This window comes from Amphiprion ocellaris, chromosome 6, assembly GCF_022539595.1.
Source record: "Amphiprion ocellaris isolate individual 3 ecotype Okinawa chromosome 6, ASM2253959v1, whole genome shotgun sequence".
Taxonomy (NCBI): Eukaryota; Metazoa; Chordata; class Actinopteri; family Pomacentridae; genus Amphiprion; species Amphiprion ocellaris.
The window spans coordinates 9,345,187-9,369,737 of record NC_072771.1 but is presented as its reverse complement, the minus strand read 5'-3'; the positions used below and the strand labels follow the sequence as shown (position 1 = coordinate 9,369,737).

At 38.7% G+C, this 24,551-nt stretch overlaps 1 protein-coding gene across 3 annotated transcripts; it reads right to left on the bottom strand.

Moving 5' to 3' along the window:
* Nucleotides 1–24,175, bottom strand: golga1 (golgin A1). 3 transcript variants are annotated; one of them, XM_023285221.3, is made up of 24 exons: nucleotides 23,995–24,175; nucleotides 22,998–23,227; nucleotides 19,443–19,533; nucleotides 17,785–17,859; nucleotides 16,408–16,505; nucleotides 16,288–16,320; nucleotides 14,228–14,356; nucleotides 13,773–13,942; nucleotides 12,983–13,094; nucleotides 12,808–12,891; nucleotides 12,269–12,394; nucleotides 12,041–12,136; nucleotides 11,487–11,582; nucleotides 11,162–11,257; nucleotides 10,100–10,240; nucleotides 9,353–9,427; nucleotides 8,668–8,757; nucleotides 8,363–8,465; nucleotides 7,280–7,440; nucleotides 6,769–6,927; nucleotides 6,590–6,649; nucleotides 5,244–5,468; nucleotides 5,029–5,115; nucleotides 1–2,230 (listed from the first exon to the last, which is right to left on the bottom strand). In XM_023285221.3, the coding sequence occupies exons 2-24, from the start codon at nucleotides 23,124–23,126 to the stop codon at nucleotides 2,150–2,152; spliced, it is 2,517 nt and encodes an 838-aa protein (XP_023140989.1). In that variant the 5' UTR covers nucleotides 23,127–23,227; nucleotides 23,995–24,175; the 3' UTR covers nucleotides 1–2,149. The 3 variants fall into 3 exon arrangements, with proteins under 3 accessions (XP_023140989.1, XP_023140992.1, XP_023140991.1); XM_023285224.3 differs by lacking the exon at nucleotides 14,228–14,356; XM_023285223.3 differs by lacking the exon at nucleotides 17,785–17,859.
* Nucleotides 24,176–24,551: the final 376 nt, after the last annotated feature.

The window sequence follows — 24,551 nt, the reverse complement described above, 5'->3', positions numbered from 1 at the left end:
TGCATGAATTTCATTTCAGGTTTATTTTTAATAAAAGTTGGAAAGGAAACCACAATAGTGGCAGCAATCTTCAAATCATAAAAAGCAAAAGACAGAAAAGCTGTAGTGATTGTACAGTTGTGTTTTAGGGTTTAACACACAGAAGTTAAAAAGTGCATTCACGGTTTCTTTGATTCTCATGGAGACAGTATATTATCCAACGGAGTCAGTGTGACCACATCAGTCTGCTACCTGTCCTTAGTAACACAACATTATGACAGTTCCACGTTAACAGATGTACTGCTGCAACCCAATATCCAAAGAATGAATTAAACAGGTACAACTTCAAATTTCAGAAAAATAAATGTTGTGACTGACGTCACACTCAGGAGTGGAAGATAGTGATGTGGAAGATAGTGATGGGCAGAGGGACTGAGTGACAAGCCGAGGCAGAAACATGTATGGGTTCAGGTCTATAATGATAAATATTGCAAACTGGTCACATCAAACCATTTACATCCACTGATTTATAAAGATCTCAATGCATACAGTATGTACAAATTTCTATATATAAATAGACAGGTGGAATGTACTTTCATTTAAATTAGCAAAGGCAGGTAAAGGTAGAGCATGTCCTCCAGTCATTTACATAGCATTTAATTTTATTACCACATTGTTAACATTGTCCCACTCTAAAAATACAGCCCATTTCATTCACATTGGTGTTAAAGCACCTCCAACAGTCTGCATGTACACACCGTGTTTTTTTCACCCTAAACTAGGCAACACAGTCAGTACTTCTGATTAATTTACAATTCAACAACAATCTCTACTGTTCAGATATTTAAGCTGACGGGTGGTTTCAGTTAGTTACCAAACTTGGTGACGGAGGAAGGATCTAAGAGCAAGGTCTACTTGGAGGGTCAACTAATTGTAAAAATACTCCAATGGTAAAGCTGTTTTGATACACATTAGTAATAAATCTTTAGTTCTAAAAGCCTTTGTCTGGGGCATTCAAGATTTTAGCTTACCACACATATGCTGGCATATATATAGTAGGTAGTAAAAAACAATGCAGTACAGAAATGCCAAAGTGTTCCAGTTACATAGTTTCTCTATCACAGACACAAAATTCTTTGTAGCCAAATTTAATGGATCCTTAAAAAAATTTATTTCGATGATAAACATTATCATTGTCAGATTTTTTTAAAGTCAAAAATATCAACATTGTCAATATATATTTTAGCCTCAAAAATCTTGAGTCATGGTCTACTTCGGGGCACTGAGAAATGCTGATATCAACTAAGTGGTTACTATAAAGTAAAAAGACAGCATTTACATTTCACTGTTTATAATGGTACTGATGGCAATGTTGTCAAATTCTGTGATTTGGTGGGGCAACTGTACAGCAATGCTGCTTGGAATCCCTTGATTGTTCAGATTGCGTTGATATTTAAGTGACATTGACGTGTGCTAACATACAGACAGATTAAGGTCCTTTGACACCAATATGAAGTATTTATGTCCATTAGACAGATATTATTAAACTTTCGTTGATACAGAAGACAAGACAGTTACAGTATCCTGCACAGATCCTTAAAATGACACATCTTCATCAAATAAGCCCTCTGTGATTAAAATGAAAGAATAACCAAGTAGTAACATGCTAATAGTTCCTTCAGCAATCAAAGGCTGTAATATCTGTCCAGTGAAGACAATTGCATCACATTATGATGCTTATCCCAACAAAGAGTGCAGAAGTGAGGCAGTCCCTAAAATAACAGTCATTTTGTTATTTCTCTCTGATGTCTCATTTTCTTACATGCTAACTCATTTTCAGACTTTTGTCATATGTCAAAAGAAAAATAAGACAGCTGACAAAGGTTGGTCTGCCTCAGCCACTGAGAAAAAAAACGTCATTTTAAAATCAACAGCTGATTATGAATAAGCCTTTATCCCTCAAAGATGTGCTGTCCCTTCTCTGTCCCCACAGAGCAAAAAGACTTATTCCCACAGAGAGCCAGAGAAAACTGTGGGAAGCTGTTCAAAGGTTAAAGCTAAAGTGCTGCTTAGTGATGGAAGCCACACTAGAAGGACATTGTTTGTTTTTTTCCTGGAGGTGGCCCTTTCTGTCCTTTCTCTCCATCACTTCAGCTCTTACTGCTGCCCATCAGCTCCAGTGAGTTGAAGTGCCTGAGATTGACGGCCGGATGATACCCTTTGGAGAAGGTTTGGACCCAAACCAGGACATCTAGAGGACAGACAATAAACCAGTCATAAACTGAGCTGAACATAACTAGCTCTCATACCAACATGTCGTAGCTGACATTGATATAGTCTTGGCTGTGTGAGGAAGTTGGTACAGGGGTATTGAATAACTGCTCAAATTGTACCCTCCAATAGCAAAGCACAGTCACTATATATCTGGTTTAAACTGAGTTATACCCTGTATCTGGCTGTTCTACAGGTAAACAATCTGTTTTCCTATACAGAAAAACATTCTGATATAGAAATACATAGTTTCAGAGTAAATAGCTTTTGAAATTATCAGCAGCACAAAATGATACTAAACCCCAAAATGCAGTGTGGCTAATCTGTGTGTGCAGTTGCCGTATTGTGTTTTTACAGCTGCCAGGTTGCAGTTACTGTACTCTGGTTTGGAAATGTGTGTGCTAAATCCATAGAAAGACAGTTAATTATACAGCTAACACAGCTAATTAGCTAAAGTCATAGACAGACAGCTAACTACACAACTAAAGTCAAAGGGCTGAATTAAGTGAAAGTTAACCAATATGCTAAATGCTAAAAATAAAGCTAATATTTAGTTCATGATTTTACCCTAATAATTACACTATAAATGAAAAAATATTAATTTCACTTAGTTTTTCTCTTGAAAATCAGTATTTTCTTAAATCAAAATGCATTAAAATAAATGTAAATACCTTTATTCAAAGTAACTGGGTCAAACAAATTGTAACAGCTATTATATGAATAGTTATTGCTAATTTCAATGATTTTCTTTATTAATAGCAATACCATCCCAGGTTCATTGTACAAAGCAACACTTGGAAATGGGACAGTGTATGCAGCTGCTTTACAGCAAAATATCTGGTCACAGGATTTGGATTTCTAACTATCATCCTGTAGTCAGCTCCATGACAGAGTAAACTTTAGAGAAAATTTTAATTAGCAGTCATCATTGATTACAAAAAAGAAATTGTTAAAATTAACAAATTACCCTTTGTAGATAGATACAGCGGTAGAAAAAAGCTTTTGGACACCCTTAAAATTTTACACAGGCTGGAGTTACTGAATGCCAACTCAATAACGATTCTTTTTTCCCTTTAGCTTTTAAGGATACAGTCAAAACAAGTAGACATACAGTGGTGGAAAAAAAGTTTTCAGACATCCTTAAAATTTTACAAAATCTCAAATATTATCATGAAGTACTTGTGGAAAATCTTTTTTATGTTTCAACAGGTGTGGCTGCATTAGACAAACACAAATACAAATGATGTTTTTCTTTGTTTATTGTTTACAAGAAAAACAAAACTAAATTCTTGGCAGTTTCAATATGACAGTTCTCAACATTGTTGGTATCAAAGTCAACAAATTACAGAGAATGTGTTCAAAACTGAACAAAAAATAAATAAACCATCACATCATCAAATTAATATTTAGTAGTCCTGACATTAGCAGCAGTACAGCTCTAATCCTGGCTGGATGTTCCCCACCAGCCTTTCATACTGTTGAGGGCTAATCTGGTCCCATTCTTCTTGAATTACTGCTTTTAAGTCTTCTAAATTCTGTGGTTTATGCTTTGAAACAGACCTTTTGATAATCCACCACGGATTTTTAATGGGGCTCTTGTCCGGGGACTGAGCTGGCCACTCTAAAACCTGGATACTGTGCTCCTGCAGCCAAGTTCTACTGGCCCTGGATGTGTGGCTAAGGAGCATTATCTTGTTAAAACATCCAGTTTGACCTCGACAGAACAGTGTACGTGCAGAAGGGAGCATGTGGGTTTGGAGAATGACACAATACTTGGCAGAGTTCAATGTGACCTGACCAACACCAGCAGCACTCATGCATCCCCAAACCATGATACTGCCTCCACCATGCTTGACAGTAGCTGCTGTCCATGCTGGAGATAATGCTTCAGCTGGTCTTCTGTGTATCCTCACATTAGCAGGAGGAAGAGAAAGCTGGAAACTGGATTCATCTGACCACAGAATCTTCTTCCACTTCCTGGCTGTCCAGTTTTTGTGTGCTTGGGCCCAACAACGTCAGGCTAACCTCTGTCTGTCATAGATCAGGGGCTTTATGACAGCCTTGTAGGAACTTGAGCCATGATCTAAAAGTCAGCCACATACAGTGCAGGTGGAACACTGGACACCAGTTTGGTTTGACCACTGCTGCTGAAGCTCCTGTGATGTCATTCAGTGGTTTTCCTGCACATGCTGATCAGGATGCGGTCATTTCTTGCTGAGGAAACCCTTGGACGCCCAGATCTTGGTTTGTCTTCCAAGCTGTTGGTTGGTCTGTTTTTCTGCAGAGTGTATCCAACTGCTGAAGGCCTGCATCTGCATTTCCTGGCTATCTGGCAGCAGCTGTATCCTTCCTGATTTTCAATCTGTATCTTCAGGTGTGTTTCCTGCATTAGGTTCCTTGTTTGAGACATTTTTGTCTGTGAAGAACTTTCAAATGTGCTGGCTTTATATAGATGCAAAGCACGGCAACAAAAATAGTGTCTTTTAATAAAAAGCACGACCTTCATTAGTGGATCACTGGTACCAAAATTACTCAATACTCAAAATTTCTTATGTATTTTTATGGAACCAATCAATTTGAAGTTTTTAATGGCTTTTTTAGGATTTTAGTATTTTGGCTGTGACTGTACTAAAATAATTTACGCTTGAAGACCTAAGAGTGATTCTTAATGCAATATTTCACAAATGCATGGAGTGTCCAGAAACTTTTTTCCACCACTCAAGTAAAAAGCCTCCAATGATGAAGACTGAATACAGTAAGCGTTATTCCAACACTGACCTTGTACTCCAGAGTTTGCTTCAGCATATCTTCTTCCTCACGAGTGAAATTCAGCAGCACAGATACAGCTCGTATTAGCTGATAGGCCTGAGGAAGCAAAAAACAACATGGATTCAGTCTGGGTTCACAGCACAGCCTGGATCTGCCATGCAGTCCATACATAACAGACTGCTGTAGTGGCACACACAAAAGACTTGCTACCAAATGAGACTCACCTCAGCTTCTCTAGATGACATGAACTTGAGGACGACGTGCTTGAGATACTCAAAGTTGATTTCTCGTGAGTCGTTGAGGTCTGAGGTGTTGGTCACTGTGGTGTTGGAGGTCGGGGGGCTTGGAGTGGATGCCAGTGGGGAGTCTGAACAAACTTTCTCCTGTTTTTCAGCTCGGCTTTCTGGCAATTTCTCCTTGCCTTCAGCTTCTGGCTCAGGCTTTATTTTCTACAGATCACCCACAGGAAAAGACACATATAACGTTCATTATAATTTACACTGAATAGGCAGAAAAAATACAAAACTCTGTAAAACGAAGAACAATCTAAAACAATCATTCGGCAACAAATTCCCCCTTTGTGAAGCTTCTCATGTTCCGCTGAAGTCAAAGCTAGTGTTTCTGGCAAACTGGACTGCATTATGTAAAAGTGTTTCCTATGTGATGTTCACTTGCAAGTCATTGCAGGACATTAGGAAGTTTAACATAGTAAACTTCAAATGGAACAAAAAATGTGAAACAAAAAGAATTATTCATCTATAGTTTGGCACTAATGAAATTCATTAAAGGGATTACAGTTGTCATATTATATAATGTACAAGTGAAACCTCACACATTTTTATTGTGCTATGACACATTTTCATTTCTCAAATCAATGTTTCATGACAATGTGTCAGGTTTAATTCCTAATCTGTATCTATGCCAGAACTACTCTGGCTGATATCAACAGTTGTCCTGAGTGTGCTGCAATATGAGAAAACACATGAAAACACAAATCAAGAAAGCAACTTCACCAATTTAAGAACTCCTGCACAGGTTTCGAACAAAATACTACAAACAAGCAAACACACCCAAACATTGAAATATGCTAAAAATACAGAAAGCACAACTAAATACTTGGAGGAACAGTGTAAAAGACTACTTGTCCTCTAGCAGTGAGGTTGTATCTTGTCACCAACTTATTCACCCTCCCTTTCTAAAAATGCAGGAGGACTTAAACTGGTAATACTTCAGTGAAAAACGCAAGTCCTGATACCCGCAGCATTTCAATATTTAAATGTCTTCTGTAATTGCAGCATGCTTCAATATTTGGTTTCACACTTTGCATTTGAATTGTATTTCTTCTTAAGCTGTAGCCATAACTGTGCTTTTGAAGTATTTATATTCAGAGCAGCTTTAGCATGACATTTAGCCTAAACCAGAGCAGAAAAGTATAAAGATGGTCATCCAAATTACATTGCTTCATTTTGTTTTTCTCCCATTTGAAGAACAAAACAGATCAACTATCTTAATCACAACATTTTCAACATGCAGACACATTCGCACCACGATGAGATTGACTGGATCTTACCAGTTCCTTCTGCAGAGTTCTTTTCAGTTCTGCCAGTCTCTGCTGCAGCTGCTTAATGGTCTGCAAAACAGCATCAGTTTGTTTTATGTTCGGTGATATACCTGCTTGTATGTATGTGCAGGTTGCTCAGAGCTAATGTTGGTATTTTAGAACAACAAAATGTGAAAAAGGTGGCCAACCCTGTTCTTGTCACTGAGTTGCTGCTCCAGCTCTCTGTTGACTTTCTGAATATGATCTAGATCGTCCATGGTCACACTGCCATTCTGATCCTCTTCACACACTTCAGGGCTGTGAAGCTGTTCTGTCAGAGTTTCTACTTCTACCTCCAGGTATGAGATCTGTACAACACACATCACACAACACAGATCATGATTTGATATTCCAGGTAAAGTACATTAATTTAAGGTTAGTTAGTTTTAAAGTAAATGCTGCAACCTGGCCCTGGCCTTTTTATTAATTATTTGAAAAATGTTGCCCATTGAATGTTGCGCATTAAATTAAATAATATCAATCACCCATTATCAAGCATTCGCCACTGTTCTAAATCTGCTTCATTAACACACAACTAACCTCAACAATTGCTACAGTTAAAATCTAATTCTTTTTTTAAAAATTATACAAGCATCTATGCTCTATGCGAGAGTATGTACAAGTATGCTCAAAGGTTTTTGACAGTGCGTAGGTTCTGACCCGCGCCTGGCAGCTGTCTAGCTGCTGTGTCTGACTGAGCAGCTCCTCCCTCAGGCTGATCAGCTGGGAGTCTTTGTCCCGCTCCATCTGCTCCAGCTGGGCTCGCAGCCGCTCAGTCTCCTCCTGCAGCTGGTCCAGTGATGCCTGCCGACTCTGCACCTCTGCATGCCACACACACACACACACACACAGACAGACAGACACACACACAGACACACAAACAGACACACACACACACACACACACACACACACACACACACACACACAGACAGACAGACAGACAGACAGACAGACAGACAGACAGACAGACAGACAGACAGACACAGACACACACACACACACACACACACACACACACACACACACACACACACACACACACACACACACACACACACACACACACACACACACACACACAGCAACAATCATATGGAATGGCGAGGACAAATTCTACAGAATCAAGCTACACTTTCTATCTTTCTATTTCTTTAATTTCACAATTTGAATTAAATGTATTAATGTGGAATCTGTTTATAAGGGGCTTTAACAGATGCACATCTTTAGTAAATCCAATACACAGGTAAACATAATCACAGCTTTCCTTTTGGCAGTGAACAACACTGTATGGACCACACCACATCTGATTTGTAATAAAATGGTAAGCTATTGCTTGGTTCAACCCTGACTCCACCATTCAGGTGGTAATTTTTAAAAAGAATTTATAAAATAAAATCTGTAAAGTAGTAGATCATTAGGAATTTGAGTAGAGCAGATTCTGTACTGGCACACGCCTGAAGTGTGACTGGAAATTCTCCACAATATTTAAAACCATTTTATATATAATTGTATATATATGACAGAAGCTCTGCACAGACCACTTTCTCCAAAACTCTGGACAAGAATAGGAAGTTGATATGGAATGGAATTTTTTTTTTTTTTTTTTTTTTAAAGATTTGGCTAATAAATAATGTGAAGCTGGACTTTTGGGGACAGTTTGATTAATAGGACTGCTGTTCATAACAAATACAAATAGCATGTTCTACAGTGTCCAAAATTTCAATGTGTCGTGCATCCATACCAATCTGGAGTGTTTCAACATCTTCATCTCTCAGGACCAGCTTCTTAGTGGCAGTGGCTTGTTCCTGCTGTGAGCTCTGTAGAGAAGTTGTCAGCTCTTCAACCTGACATCATGAAAAGGGAAGCACTTTTAATTACATAGAACACACTTTTACACTTGCAAAAAGAATGACAAACAGCTACGTATGAATTTCTGGATGTACAGATATGTATTTGGAACAAGTACAGAGGAAGACAGCTACATCATTTGCAGGAGACCACGTTTACTATTTCTGATTGCTCCATGAAGTTGATTTACCAACAGACCTTTGTTTGCAACTCTTCCTTCTGTCGTCTGGTTTCTTCCAGAGCTTTGGCAATTTCTGTGCTCACCGTCTGCCGACTGTTCAGCTCTGCCTGAGGAAACACATTGAGGAATACAAATACACTCTACTTCCTTGCTTTTAGGTAGACTATACATCCTATAAAATGTTTAATGTCTTGTTTTCAGTGTTTAAGCAACAGAATTTCACTATTTCTCCAAACTGGAGATGGAACAAATCAATTTGGAAAAAAACAGGAGATAATTTGTGTTACATAAACACGTTACAAATATATATATATAATCTATAACTTGCAATGTTGTTTCTTTTTGTATATAAATAGCAGTTTGTCAATAAATGAACATAACTGATCTGTAGCTTTGACGTAATATTTTTTTTTTTTTTAAAGTATATGATATTGATATTTCTCAACCAAAAATTATATTTACTTGTTAAATTTTTCACAGATTTGGTTTTTGTATTGCACTTTTGTTGTATTGGTTAGTACTCTTGCCAACCTAGTTAGATCTTTAACTGTAAAGAATGTCATTAGCTTAGATCTTTACAGTTAAAGAGTTAAAGGCAAGTTAACTGCATTTAAAACCACAGAATTTCAGAATAAAAGTCATCTTTCAAAAGTGAATAAAATGTGAACATGTGCAAATAATCTATTGTGTTGTAGTTTATACCTTGCATCGTTCCAGCTCTTCTGCCTGCTCCTGTAGAGTGGCGTTTGCTTTGTCTATCTGCTTGTCCAGGTGAGCCTACCACACAAAAACAAGGAGCCTGAAGAACATCAGTCAACATAAAACAGTTTCCCTACTCTAGTCACACTCTTTTCTCTATAATTATTACATACATTTGTTTCCACTAGTAGGTAACCCTTTAAGCCCTTGGTTATTTTTGTGGAGCAAAGTTCATAGTTTGACCTGTTTTTTTTTTATTCTGATCGGTCCTTTCTTCAAGTCGGGATAATTCTTAGCTGAACCTAATGAATAAAGTTACTACATAAATGTGCACAGCTCTCCTTCTCTCTTTGGAGACACTTATCTATGACTACATGTCCATTTATTGATGTGACGGTTCAGTTAAGACTGTTTCAAAACAGACATGGAAACGTTACTCGGTCCAACCTAGTAACATTGCCAGTGCAACTTTTACAGAAACGTGACCAGGGTTCACATTCACATATGTTAAATTGCCATCAGATTAACAGTATGTAATGCAAGTCAGACAGGGGCTTTAGAAAGCTTTGGGGAGCCACGTGTGCCACAATGACAGCAGTGTTTTAGTAACAGGTGTAACCTGAGGTGGAATGACTGGCAACACGATTTAGCCATAGTATTACATATTATTATTATTATTATATATTATTATTACACAAAAGCTTAACAAAGAAATTAAAAAGAGGTGAAAATTAGAAGCAGCAAACATACCACACTGTCAAGCAGTTTCTCTTTGTCTGTCTGTAAAGAAGTGATGTTTTCTTCCAGCTGGCTGGCATTCTTCTGATTCTGCTGCTGTAACAAACACGCCTGCTGGTCGAGAAAGGCTTTCTCTTCACTCCACTCTCTTCGCTGAACAAAACATATAAATGCACAATTAAACAAATGCATACAAAAAATCTCTTTAACCTCATATTATCCAGATGAAAATTTACACCTTCCTATAGAGAAGGACCTGAGTGCACACAGCCAATGTGAAGTTTTTAATAGGAACATACGGTGGCTTTCTTTTATTTGCTCTGGAGTACAAATAGTTGTAGGCTGTAGATTAATAGCCTATATTACTATAGCCACTCTCCAGCCATTGATTAATCCCCTATAAAATGATCTCAGTCAAAAAAAACTGACAGTTAAAAGTGTTTTTCATGAACATAATCCCTTCATGCTTCAAAATGAGATCGTCATTGGTACACTGTAGTTTCTAGGCAGAAATGCTCAGCCATGGCGTTGGCTGAAGTTGAAGTCAAGTTTAGCTTTTGGTATTTTGCTTCCTTAACAAAGTAACACTTTTACTGACACCAGGACTGTGCTATGACAGTTTTGCATAAATGCATTTATTTATACACACAAAAGCGACACAATCAAAACAACTTTCACAGAAACATTTCTGTGTTGCTGTTTGCCAAATTTTTACTCTTGATAGAACCACCAGATGGCACTAAAGTAAAGAACATGTTGGTTTTAGTACTTTGAATTTTGTTTTGTTCGGTCGTTTTCTGAGCAGTTATTTGGACTTTTGTTTAATTTCAGTTAATACCCTTTTATTAACTAATAAAACTGATTTAGTTTGGGATGCATGCCAATTTTGCATGTATGAAATATTACAATATTCTCTATTCTAGAATCAGTACTGATTTACTTTACCTGGCCATTTCTACCCAGCTGGTCCAAGCTCAGAGATCCAATCAAAATGAACAAGATATAAGACCTATTTATGTCAAAAAAAATAAAAAAAGAGACTCATTTTGTGCTCCAAAAGCAATTGGTACTTACTAGTTTATCAATGTGCTGTTGTTTCTCTGTGATTTGCTGCTCTGTACTCTTCAGCCTCTCACTGCTCTCTAGAAGTTGCTGCTCCAGGTTAGCGATCTAAAGAAGAAAATAATACAGTGAATGTGCAATTACTGAATGAATGCTTTATAGGGGATATGTATCATTACCACCGTGGCATTATGAACTTGTGGAGTAACCTCAGTTAGGTTTTCTAATCTCTGTTTTAAATCCCAGGGTAGCTCATGACTTTGCAAATGTGATTGTGTGATACGACCATTTTACTATCTTTTTCTTACAGCAGAATGTCTGGTGTCTGACAACTTACTTGTGTGTCCGTTCTCTCCTTGTAGGCCCTGGAAGAGTCATCTTTGTGTCGGAGAAGAGTCTGCAGCTCAGTAATACTACAGCTCATCCTAGATACCTGAGGACAAACAAGAGACACATGCTCACATTATATATTCTAAAACGGTTTATTTTTCTTATGATAACTTGATCTGTTAAAGGAGATTTTGGGAAAACACCACATTTTTTGCTGATATTGGAACTAAACTCAAAGTGAAAGTGACCAGACTGGAAATGAAGGAAGTCAAACAAGTCACAGGAGTAAATAATGGTACAGCTGTTTTGTTAATCTGACGTGCTCAACTGGGTATGTGGGTGCAGCATTTTGTACAGCTTGTACTACGTAGCGTCTGATTTGATGCGTTTTAATCATCACAGATTGTTCCACTAATTGGGGACTTCTAATTGTAATTACCTCATCAGGTATTATTTTACTTCACTACCTTAAATTACATTTATTTGTATGAGGATTGCAGACTTGGTGTGTGATCACTGCCATGTATTAGATCTTAGGGCTGTATAAATGCCCTGGTTTACCTGTGTCTCCAAAGAGCTGACAGTATCAGCATGGTTTGTCCGCACAGCCAGCAGCTCTGCTCTGGTCTCTTCCAGACTTTGCCACAGGCTGGACTTCTGAAAAGGCATCAACAGCACTGATAAATGGGCGTTTGTGTCCTTGCTTCTTTTTCTATTAGTCAATATGATGTCTGAATATAAATTCTCAAGAACACAAAGATGGCGTGGACATTATAAAATTATATTGACCTCCTGGAGAAGCTCCTGCAGATGCTCATCCTGGCTCAGGTTCCCTTGCAGCCGCCTCTCCAAGGAGGTTACTTTCTTCTGAAGGTCCACCAACAGGCGCTCCTTGTCTTCCTCTGTTACAGCTGCCTGATGATAGATGGCCAACACGTTCAAAACCAGGTACAGAATCCAGGCTTTCTCATCTTTGAAACTATTACAAATTTGCATCAACTAAATTGAAAACTCTATTTAACTTTAAACGAAGGATTATTTATGGGGGTTTTTTGCCTCAAGAGACAAGAGAAACATCTGGAACAATTTGTTGTTTTTCTGTAATTTGACATATTTATAAGGCTCCCTACTATTTCCTCACAACCCCAGAGAACTGATCAAACACACTGACATACTCTGGCTGGAGGACATTCTCATTCTGCAATACCTGACAGTTTTATTTGAACCCAGTTAGATACAGACTGTTTGCCTTTCACCTTTGGCTGCAGGATATTATTGTTATTATTATTACTAGTATTGATAACATGTACTGCTCTTTATGTTCTGACCTTTTGTTGTTGCAACTTCAGGGCATCGTGTTCAGTCTGTAATTCATGGAGGGACTTGTCTAAAGTTGACACCATACTCTGCGACTGAAGAACAACATTTTGCATTTTAACAGAACAGTCAGTGAATGAAGAGCGCAGTACAGTGTAGCCTGTGCAGTTTGTATGTGGGACTCACCTTCTGGAAGTCTTCAGAGACCTGCTGGATAACTGACTGCAGATCCTTGCATCGTCCCTCCAGCTCACCAATCTTCTTATCTGCCTCCTCTCTGAGCAGCAGCAGTTCCTCTCTGTACAAATCCAGTTAGATGCACTTTGACTTCTAGCGCTCTTTAACAATAATTACAGTCCAACAACAAATGCATACTTATTTGTAGAGAAGGATATTTAACTTTTTCTTAGGTTTTTCACCTTTGAACTTTGCAGGCAAATGCCAATAGTAATTGTTTGTAATGTGGTTTGCAGATTTTCAAATTGCGCGGAAATGTTAACACAGACACTTGACCAAAAGTCTCTCACTTCAAAAAAATCCATCCATCCATTATCTATACACCGCTTAATCCTCACTAGGGTCGCGGGGGGGGGGGGGGCTGGAGTCTATCCCAGCTGACTCAGGCGAAGGCAGGGGACACCCTAGACAGGTCGCCAGTCTGTCGCAGGGCCACATACAAAGACAAACAATCACTCTCACATTCACACCTACGGGCAATTTAGAATGATCAATTAACCTCAGCATATTTTTGGACTGTGGGAGGAAGCCGGAGTACCCGGAGAAAACCCACGCATGCACAGGGAGAACATGCAAACTCCATGCAGAAAGATCCCGGGAAAGCTGGGACGCGAACCAGGGATCTTCTTGCTGCAAGGCGAAAGTGCTAACCACTACACCAATGTGCAGCCCAAAAAAATCCAAATTATGATATAATGTCATCAACTTGCATGCTACTGCCTGTTGCAATCTCACTTACCGCTCTATTTCAAGCTCAGAGTTGAGTCTGCAGCTCTCCTCATGCTGCTGTTCCAGAGCCTGGAGTTTCCTCCGAGCCTCTGCTAGGCCTCGTTTGGCTGATTGAACATCAGCCTCCTTCTGCTGAATCTCTTGTTCCCGTTGGCTCAGCAACTCCTCCTTCCTCAGCAACTGATGGGCATAAATGGGTAATAAATCACAATCTAGAATTGAGCCATGCACTGAAAATGTGCTGCTATGAACCCACGATACTTGAATCACACCTCAACAAACTAAGTGCTTATAAACACATTTAGTGCCAAGAGAGCCTGCTTTCCAACACTGAGGCACATCGATAGCACTGAGTACAAAGCGTAGTTCTTTAAATGACCGCCAATCCTTCCCAACTTCTCTCCAATTTTCATTTTCATTGCAAAAATATCATAGAAAAAGTATCCCAGCTCCACAGGTACGCACCATGTGCTTAACTTTAGCGAGCTCCTGTTGCTGAAAGCCCTCCAGTTCATCCAGGTCATCTCTTTTCTGGAAGAGTGCTAAGCTTTGTTCCATCATTTCTTCTAGCCGGGCTGACAGGGCAGCCTTCTCCTAAACAAACACAACAGCTATATTATACCATTATTCTGTTGCATTGTCCACTCTATCCATGTAGGTGGAGCAGAATTTTAAACTGTTCCAGTGGAGTTTATTGCAGCGTGTAGCACTATGGCACCATTTTTAAGGCTACCTTCACATCAACTTATTTTCATTTTAAAACATTGTTTTAAAAGGAAAATGTTCTCCATCCAGACAAGCACTCTAGCCCAGTTTAACCCTTTGATGCACAACATCCTATTCAATGGAAAATGGGTATCTCTTGACCCATGTTGTGAATCAAAGGGTGAAGAAATATTCATTGTGAACACTAGCATGCCCGAAAAGGCAAATCGTAGGAGTATGACCAATCATGTACACTGGGTATGTGGTGCTGGTGTAAACGTAAGGCAGAGGGTTGGTTGCACAGCAATAAAAAACAAAAAAACAAAAACTGGAGAAGCAATGGCAAAAAGAAAGACCAAACACTTCCATAACTGTACAACAGCTGCTAGCACAGGCAACAAGGTCAGCAACATCTGTAACCCAATATCCATGTTCAACTGATCACTAGTTGACAAGGGTGATGGCTTAAGGCTGGGTTGTGCTTTCCGCATGAACGTCCCGGGCGGAAATGAGACGCTTGGAAATCCGCTCGAGAGAATGTGTGTGGCTTTATACTCTATGCGGCGTTCTGCTCCCAAATGGCAGGGGCAGTATATCGCAAGCATATGTCTATCTAGTCTACTCTAGTACTAGACTAGACTAGAAGAAGTTTGCCATCGTTTACACCACTTACAACGTGGCATTTTACCGAATAGTTGCATTTCAGCAGTTAGTTCCAATTTCACGCCATGAATTGCTCATAAGTCGGTTGTCACGGTGATCTCTGTGTGATGAATTGTATAAATGATTGTATTTCTGAACTTCTGCTACTAGGAGCTCCTGTTCTTCCACCAGTTTTACGCGTCTCCGTCCACATTGTTAGAAAAATTTGGAGGTGTACGACATGGAAACTTTCCGCTTGAAAAGGCCGTGTGAGAGGGCTTTGCTGCCAAAATGATGCCATTCGTCCACACCGAGCCACACGGACCTCGCGGATGCGTCAAGCATAAAACAAGCTTTAGTCCTATTTAAGCAAACAGTCATGTGACATGAGCGTGATGAATCAAGAAACAAACCTAACAGTACAGTCCAATCAGACAGCAAATGTGTCTGCTGGCTAGACTAAAACACAACCCCAGAGTTTTAAAACCAAATCAACATCAGCAACATTTCCAAAGGTGTCTATTTTAGGGGTCATACAACTCCAGAGTAATGTGAATACTTGTCGTCAACACAGTAGAAGCTACACATTTATAAAATAAAAACATAGTAATGTTGATGAAGCCTAAATAAGTCTCCAATTGATCCCATGCTTTCTGAGGTGATGGGATTTACAGCTAATGGTTTTGTACAATTCCACAATAGCAACACAGCAAAACATGCATCAATGCACCAGCAAAAGCAGGAAAGATGACCCCTACCAAGTTCTCATGGATATAAACAGTGCTTGAAACCTAACTTTAACTTTAGTTGACACCACAGGGCACCTTCAAGTTAATGTTACACCAGTAAACACTTGCTCCTGACCATAGACTGTATAAGTAGATAGATGACATGACATATTCATGTAATTGAAGCAAAAAATATCTTGGGAATGGCCGCCACTCTCTCTGTACTGAGGATTTCTTTGGCAACCAGACTGCACAATAGTGACTGGGGCTAGAGATGTGGTATCAAGTACCTCAATAGCAAACAGGTTAGGTGGAAAGGAGTTCCAGCTGAAATTTCTGATCCTTTGCATTCGATACAGCCAGGAGTTTGAATATCTTTAATTGCAAAACAAATTGCAGTTGAGTCATACACAATTTACATCAACATCAAATATAGATTTAAAGACGTACCTTTTCTACACTGGCCATCTTCTCCATCCATTCCTACAGGTAATGAACATTAAGAGGTAAGTACACAAACAACAAACCAGCACTGTTCAGTAAAAATAAGTGAGAAAGAGCAGTATTTACCTGATCCTTCTTTTCTAAAGCCAAAGTCATCCCCTCTGCCATTTTGGCTCTGCTGGCCTGATGAGATTCATTCTGGTCTTGAAGTTTCTTTATGGATGCTGAGCATTACAAGTGTGAGAGAGACAAAGAAAAGGAAAGATGAAAACCATACACAAAGGTCTGTAAGTAACCAAAGAGAACAAATAACAGAAGCATTAAATAGCACAGATAGTGGCACTGTTAGTAGCTGTGAAAAGAGTCAGATTAAGAAGTGTGTTCATCCCAGAAGGAAAAACAGGCAAAGACAAGCGATGCATGGCAACTGACAAAAACTAAAATGCAGTAAAGCAACCGTCGCAGTAAAGCTACCATCTATAAGATATCACAACAATGAAAATGCCCATGAGTTTCCTGAAGACCAAGGGAATGCCACCATTCTTTGTTTTGTTTAAAGAACAATCCCAAACCCTAAAGACTAAGTTTGCTACACACAGAAGCAACCATTTTTCACACGATCAACTGAAACAGGAATTTTTTTGTCAATGGTTATTTGACCATCAAATTTGCTACAGATTAGTTCTCTGTTGATTAACTAGGTATTAAATAGAACAATTGCTGCAGCTCAAATTTCATGCTTCAGAGATGCTAGTCCGATATGTAAAAATCTGTGGAGTGGTGAAAAGATGGTGAGTCAGAAAACAAACCAACTGCACACAGTGGACAAGACATTTCTTGCCTGCATAGACTTGGGGTCATATAGTCCTCAAAACTACTCAGGATCATAAATACACTATGAAAACTAAATCCCAACAATATCAGACAGTTCAACAGATGCCACAAAAATTGATCGATGTATCAGTCGTAATTTATCAAAGAGGTGGATACACAAGTTTTTCCATTGGTAGTAAGGACAAGGAGAACAACTCAACTATAAGATATTTAGATATTTAAATATTGTGTACAGTGCTGCAGTCATTACCCGAATGGTCACAGACATTTCTAGAGTAGCCAGTGAACTTTATTTGCATCAGTTTCTGCCCGAAATCAACATTATATCTTTAGGAGTTGCTGCCACACTTTATAGGAAATAGGAAACACCAATTAACTGATGTAAAAACGTGGGGGGAACTGAGGGTAGAGTAACAGACAACGCATACATAACTCTGAAATCAATGTGCTGAACAAATACCAGTGTAGAAGATGAGACGATGGGTTTTTAGATTCAAAGGAAAAAGCATCCAGCCCTCCCAAAGAAAACCTTTAAAGCCCATGATATTAGCAGCTGGAATCAGAAACTATCTTCATGAGAGGAAGTGATGATGCACAGGTTATGGTTATTACAGCGGACAGACAGGTAAAAGAAAGGAAGCTAATTGGGAGGAGAGTAGAGGTACGTACAATCCTGATGCCTTTCTAATGCAATTTCAAGCTTGTCCTTGGTCTTCTGCATAATTCGTAGCTGCTCAGCGTAGTCTGGTGTTGGGAAGTAGGATGATGGGATGGGGTATCAACAGTACACACATGTACGTAGACACACGCGCACACACACACACACACACACACACACCACAAACAACACAAACAACAGTGGGGAGCAGGTAGATGACAGTCAAGAGAGAGGCAGGGGAGGAGGTGAACAAAAGGAGAGGGAGAAAACAAAAGGGAAAACATGATTGAGAAATAATGGAAAGTAAAACAATTAATGATTTTCTTATCTGAGAAAACCATAGTGGTTTAAAGGCAGCATGAGAATGTGCGACCTTCAACCTTTACTAAGGGTGAAAAGTCACTAAAGCCACCTAAAGGAAAGGGGCACTAATGCACTGAGATAAGGAGGGGAAAAATAACAAAAAAAACCCTATCATATCTTATGTCTCTTTCACCTGGAATAAACACACCACAAATATTGAAGCAGTAACAAATCATCATTGTCATTCTGAGACACGCTATAATTGTACTTAACAAAAAAGATTTTTCTAACATCCTTTTTACAGCATGTGGAGCATGGTGACGTGTACGGAGAAATCAGCCATCCTGTTATAAAATCAAAACAGGAGAAGGATCCTGCTCTTCTAAGGCAAGCACAGCTCTAGTTTCTTGGGTAAATATAGATGGCTTTGAGAGTGAAGGGCCAAATGAAAAATAATTTGCATTTTTATCACTAATATGACATTGCTAAAGTGATGTATGCCATTTCCGATAAGCTGCCACCTTCTTACTGTGAAGTTCACTCACTTAAGATTGGACTCTGGATCTCAGGCAAAATTACAGGAAATAGAACTGAATGAAATGAAGCAACCAGGGTCATTAAGTGTTGCAGTTGTGTCAAAGAAAGATTTAAGCTAGCCCTATTCTAATTTACTCTACACTACAACACTGACTCCAGCATTTATAATGTACAGCTTGCAAACTTGTCAGTGACAAAATTTTACCATATTCCTTTGGCAAAGATAGCTGAAGCTGAAGCTGTTGGCAGACTCATAGACTCAGAGGCGATCCTTTAAGGCATACATGAAGGTTTTATTACCAAGATCAATGTTTTATCCACCATAGTGCCTTCAACATGGATATTTTTTATCCAAATGATTCTTTTTGTCTGTTTCCATGGGTGTGTCAATGGTTAGTCATGTGTGGTCATTATTATCCAATTTCTAAAGTGCTTTTGCTCATAATGGGCACGCCGTTTTGCAGAGCAGCAGACAAAGTAAAACTACTTGTTTTGTACTATGCTTGATGTTTGCTTAAAAGTCAATACACTGTTAACTGACAATTTAGTGCATCACTAACAGGCAAATTATTAGTGTAAAATACTCATCAACACTGTAATTCCATCTCTGGTTTATGCTTTAGCTCCCTGTGAGATAATGATCACGAGTTTGAAATAAATCAGATATTCTTACACTGTCCAGCAGGTGGGAGAGGGTTTATCATTTACAGCCTTGTGCACTGAGGTATATGGTGCACTTGGGTTTGACTTTGACTTTTGGTACTGATCTCTCCTGGAAGTTTTAGGCTGAATCTTTCAACTTGCTTAACCTTAGCCTGACATGTCCTACCTGATAGCTTGGCCTCCAGCTTCCTGATCTGATCGTTTCTTCTGAGGAGCTGGGCGGGCAGGTCATCCCTGGAGCTGCTGCCATCAGATGCCTGAAGACACACACAAAGCATTAGAGCGCTGCAACATATCATTGAATGAACAGTGTGACAATCAGTAGAAACTATTTTGATAGCTGACTAATTATTTTTGTGATTTTCCAAACAAAGGGTCAAATATCCCGAGGTTATAGCTTCCTTAATGTAAATGTTTGCTGCTTTCTGTTGTAATATGCACTAGTAAACTAAAAATGTAAACAGCTACCATTACCATTGCCTCTGAGAAAATGCCAATTTAAACATTTCATAGACTAACAAGTACTAAATAAATTAGAAAGTCAGAAATCACCAAGTTGCCAGAGTGTAAGTATTTTAAAAGTAAACATTGCTCTATTTGCTATTTCTCAATTTTGATGACCTGTCAGAATTCCCTGGACATCATTTATCAAATCTAAAAACTTAAATTTATCCTTAATGTTACATAACACAGAAAGATGCTCTGTAATCTCAGTGCGCTGATGATATGCTACAGATATGATATCACATCATTGGTATTTAGCCAACTGGCTGCAAGAAAAGTTTATGAAATGGATGATGTGCAAACAAGATGGATAAACTGTGGCACCAGGCTACTATGGCTGTCATCATACCAAAGGCCTAATGTCACATATCGGCTGGCGGTATTGTTACTCAGCCACTTCACTAAATTATTTAGGAAGTGCAACTGAGACAACACTATAGCCTCAGGAGTCAGTGAGAGATGACACCATCTTGTTTGCACCAATGAACAGAGCTTTCACACAGATACAGATTTTATTTACAAGCATTGACAGCAACATTTCTCCTGAAAACAATTAAGGAAGAATTTGACAAAACTATGACTGCGAGCATGAAGGCATTAAAGCAGGTCCGAATAAGCAGCCAGATCAATGAAACAAAGAGAAATACAAAATCTAATACAAAAAAAGTCAACTCTGAGTATTTTTAATGACACAAAAAGGGAATCTGTCAAGCAGAGTTAAATATTGAGCAGAGCTTTATAGTACACAGTTTGGCCTTAATACTGAGTAAAACTCAGGGCGTCCCAAAAGCCAGAGGGTTAGGACACATACCATATGGGCACATAGACTGTGTGATGAATAGCTGGCCAGATCATTTGCTGCATGTCATTCCCTCTGCTCACTCAGGTTTTGTCTCACTTCACTGTCTTATCAAAGGAAATCTAAAAACTCTAAGTAACACACTGTCTTGAATAAGCATCAGCTGCCAGCCAAACACCTAACCATATATTTAACAATAGCCAGCTACTTTATTATATGACTTTCTTATTCAAATAAAATAGTGTACATTTAAGACCACTAGATGCCCCTTTTAAACAATGTAAGTATAATAATGGAGGATTGTGACTATCTGTCCGTACTACAGTAGTGTCCTGCCAATATACAGCAGAAAATCATCTTTAGTGTTTGATGATTATTAGCACAATAACTTTACAAAATGTGTTGATTGAACAGACATCCTCTTTAGAAGGACAACAGCAGAAAACAACAGCGAAAGTGGACGATTGTGCAGCAAATATTAAAAAGTTCTCTGAATACACAGCGCTTTTCACATCTAAAGCAGAGTAAAACGAGAATGATAAATGGCTTCAAATCAAACAAGATGACAATAAAGATTGGATTTGTTTGAGTACAAGTTGAGTAGATTCAATAGATTCACATGATTTGAGATTCAAGTGATTCATTCTAGTTATTTTTGGCATTGGTTTATTTATAAATAATTTAATACCAATATGTAGGGCCTGATAAGACATGGGGGTAAAAATGTGTTCTCCTTCAAATGCCACTGCTTATGTTGGTTGGATAAGAGTGCATTTGTGCTTCTGGTTAGAAAATCAATTCACAGTATAACCAAGTCTAGTGACTGTTGTTAGTCAGTCAGTCGTCATATAATCAGTCAGGAGTAGTTGCAGTTTTAAACATGACAGGTATTTACAGACTACATATGTGAAGCCTAATTTTCACATTCTTAATTTTATAATATTTCATGATATGTCTACAACCGAGTACGCAACCTGATCAAGATATGGAAAAATTACAATCAGTATATATGATGGAATAAGGATATAACAATGTGCAAAAGCCCACCAAATCTGGACTATGACATAAAAATCAAATAATAATTCTGTCTACTCCCTATCCTTGTTGAAAGCCCTGAATGTCCTGCCAATACACACTCAGCCTGGCTAGTTACTATTTCGAAAAACAGCCAAAATTCCTAGGATAACATTAACCCCAATTTCCAGGATTTTTCTGTGATTTTCAGTGACAAATGACATGCACCAAAGATGACAGAACATAATATATCCATAGTCTCTGATACTGCTGTATTTAACAGTTGGCAATTTAACAGCAGCACAAAATATACAACTACAGTCTTTATAGTTAATTTCACAAGAGAATTAATCAAATGACTGCCTTTCCAATATCATACAAGCACTGAAAAAAATGTGGACAAAAATGGCTTTAATTTATCATGTTTTATTGGTAAACTGCTGATGTTTTGTTACTTTTTGATTAAACTTACTAAATTCAGAATTGAGTTTAAATAATTACTTTTATGTATTCTTCTTCTTGAGAACATTACTGAAAGGAAAGATGCTGTTCTGATCACAACTTTATATTGGCAGGAATGGAGAGGGGTGGTAAAAGCTTTAATACTGCCACAGAGGGGATTAAGAACACAGCTGGACCACAATCATCAACAGAAGCTGATACAGAATCTCTAACATTAAGACAAGTGGGCTAAACATGACAGTGCTGACCCACAGGGAGGACCACCAACATCATTCCAAGAGCTTTGCTTTCATTCTGTGGGTGAGAGGTGGCATCAAATACTAAGGTCTGTCTGCTTTCAAGAGAACTTATTAAAAGTTTAGGCAACAGTTCACACCTAGCTGTTTTATTCAACATGACACAGGCCAATGTATTATTAAGACTTCTGTGTTTCCCTGTTCCAAATAGGTTAAGCGTCACAGAAAAAGAGGCACATGGCATGGACTGGAATTTCTTCTGTTAAAAAAAAAAACTTTTATTCTACCTGTGAGAATTCGGTCAGAGCAAAGAAGTCCTATCAGTGTTGTTTGGTATCCACTCCAGGATGGAGAGTTTGATTTTATCTTACAAAATACAGGCCTTCTTCAGGAGAACGTCAATCAGCAATGAACAGCTTTCACACCGATAGGTGTCGTGATGAAATACAATGTGGCACATGGCGTACAAGACATGGCCTTTAAACATTTAAGAACAATTCATCCCACTTATTACCTGCTGTGATAGCATAGCTGGTAATGGCTTCCCCTCTTCAACTCTCGTGAAATCCATAAAAATATTGTTTGGTGTGCAATAGATCATCCAATCAGTGTTTGGTTATGCACCAAAAACATAGCAAAACATGAAAAAACACACACAAGAAGAAATGGTGAAACATAATTCTAGTGAGGATTTCAGAGTACTTACAAAGTCATCCCCTGAGTCTGCCCCCACTGAGGTGATGGATTCCTTGCTGATGGTGCGGGGTATACGAACACCACTCTTGGGTGCTGTGGCTGCCTCCTCTGCAATCTTCTTCTTCAATTTGGCAAACATATTGTTCCTTTTAGTTTCGCTTTTTTAGTGCAATTTGCAGCCACGTCTTTATGCAGTACCACTTCAAAGAGCTTTGCATTGGTATTTCCATTCTGCTACATCTAGAAAAAGAAGAGACAGTCAAGAAAATGCCACGAACAACAGTAGCAGTGTCTTTCTTAACAATCGCATGTCACTTTGTTGTAATCTATCTTTTTTCTGCCATCCATTATATGCATGACAGAATAGGTGTGCTATTTTGATATATCAATGACAGCTGCAAAATTGGGTGTTGGTTGTTTAGTCTGTCTACTAAAGGCCATTTCCAGCTGATTCAATACTAACAGTGTTTTGTTTTTTATTTATCCGCGTTTGTCAAGCTGACATTTTACAGATACCTGGAAGACAAAATGTTTCCAACAGCTGTCCGACAATTTCGGTTACATCAAGCAGGTGACAACCTTGTGAATACTTCTGTTGTGATACAAACTCCACCAGACTTTTAAATGTTTAGCAGTATAAGACATGTTTTCCAAAAGCTCCGAAAATTTTATATTATAGAAAGAATGGAAGTCATCAAAAACAAATGTTCTGGAGAGCAAAATCAGATTTTGACAAAGCCTCTTTAAAGTGTGTAACTAAATACTTTTCTATGGCTGAGCTCTACATTTTAGCTAAAGTGTGGATGAGTTCGGTCATATGTTGCTGCAAAGCAAAAGCTAAGCGTGTCTAATCCGTATAAATCCAATTATTAAATGTATAATTACACTGTCAGACAATGTTTTGACAGCTAGCTAGCTAGCTCGCTTAGCCTTAACAATGAGAGTCAACCACCGAGTAATGCTAGCTGTCGTTAGCCTGCTGGTTAACTGAAGTCGTCTTTTCTTACCATAAACACTTCGATTAAAATATCCGTCCTTGGCGTCTTTAGATGCTCGGTGACTGTGCGTTTGCTATTTCTCCGTACACACTCAGATACAACTACAGCTTTGGCAGTCGGTGTGTGGTATGAACAGTCTCGTCTCACAAGCTAAAAGCTGCTAGTTGGTGAGCTACACGTAATCAGCCCAACACAGGTGACTGAGGACGTCACGGCGAGGCCGTTGCTCATTGGACAGAAGAACTGAGAGGCGTGGAAACGGAGCTACAACATGCGCCGCATGCAGGCAGGAAAAGCAACTGCTGCAGCCGTTTTAAATCGTGCACATGAATTATTTCCGAAGTGTTTGCTTCATTTTGATTTATTTCACGTTGAATCAATATGATTTGCAAAACTGTTTTAACTGAACTGAAAGTGAAAACAATTTGTGTTCAGTATATGACAGAGATGAGTGCAATATCATTAAAATGTCACCTTACAGTAATAGCGTCACTTCTAAGTTGAACAGTAGGCTATTGGCTCTTAGGTGAAATTAAAAACGAACAGTTTCGATTTACTGTATCAAA

What these genes read in the sequence shown, in the direction of transcription:
- golga1 (XM_023285221.3), bottom strand. Translation starts at nt 23,126, where the DNA reads ATGTTTGCCAAATTGAAGAAGAAGATTGCAGAGGAGGCAGCCACAGCA. An exon ending in TCTGAGCTTGAAATAGAGCG is followed by an intron (nt 13,095 to 13,772) that starts GTAAGTGAGATT and finishes GGATTTGTACAG; the next exon opens with AGAGGAACTGCTGCTGCTCA. An exon ending in AAGAGCTGGAACGATGCAAG is followed by an intron (nt 8,758 to 9,352) that starts GTATAAACTACA and finishes GTGTTTCCTCAG; the next exon opens with GCAGAGCTGAACAGTCGGCA.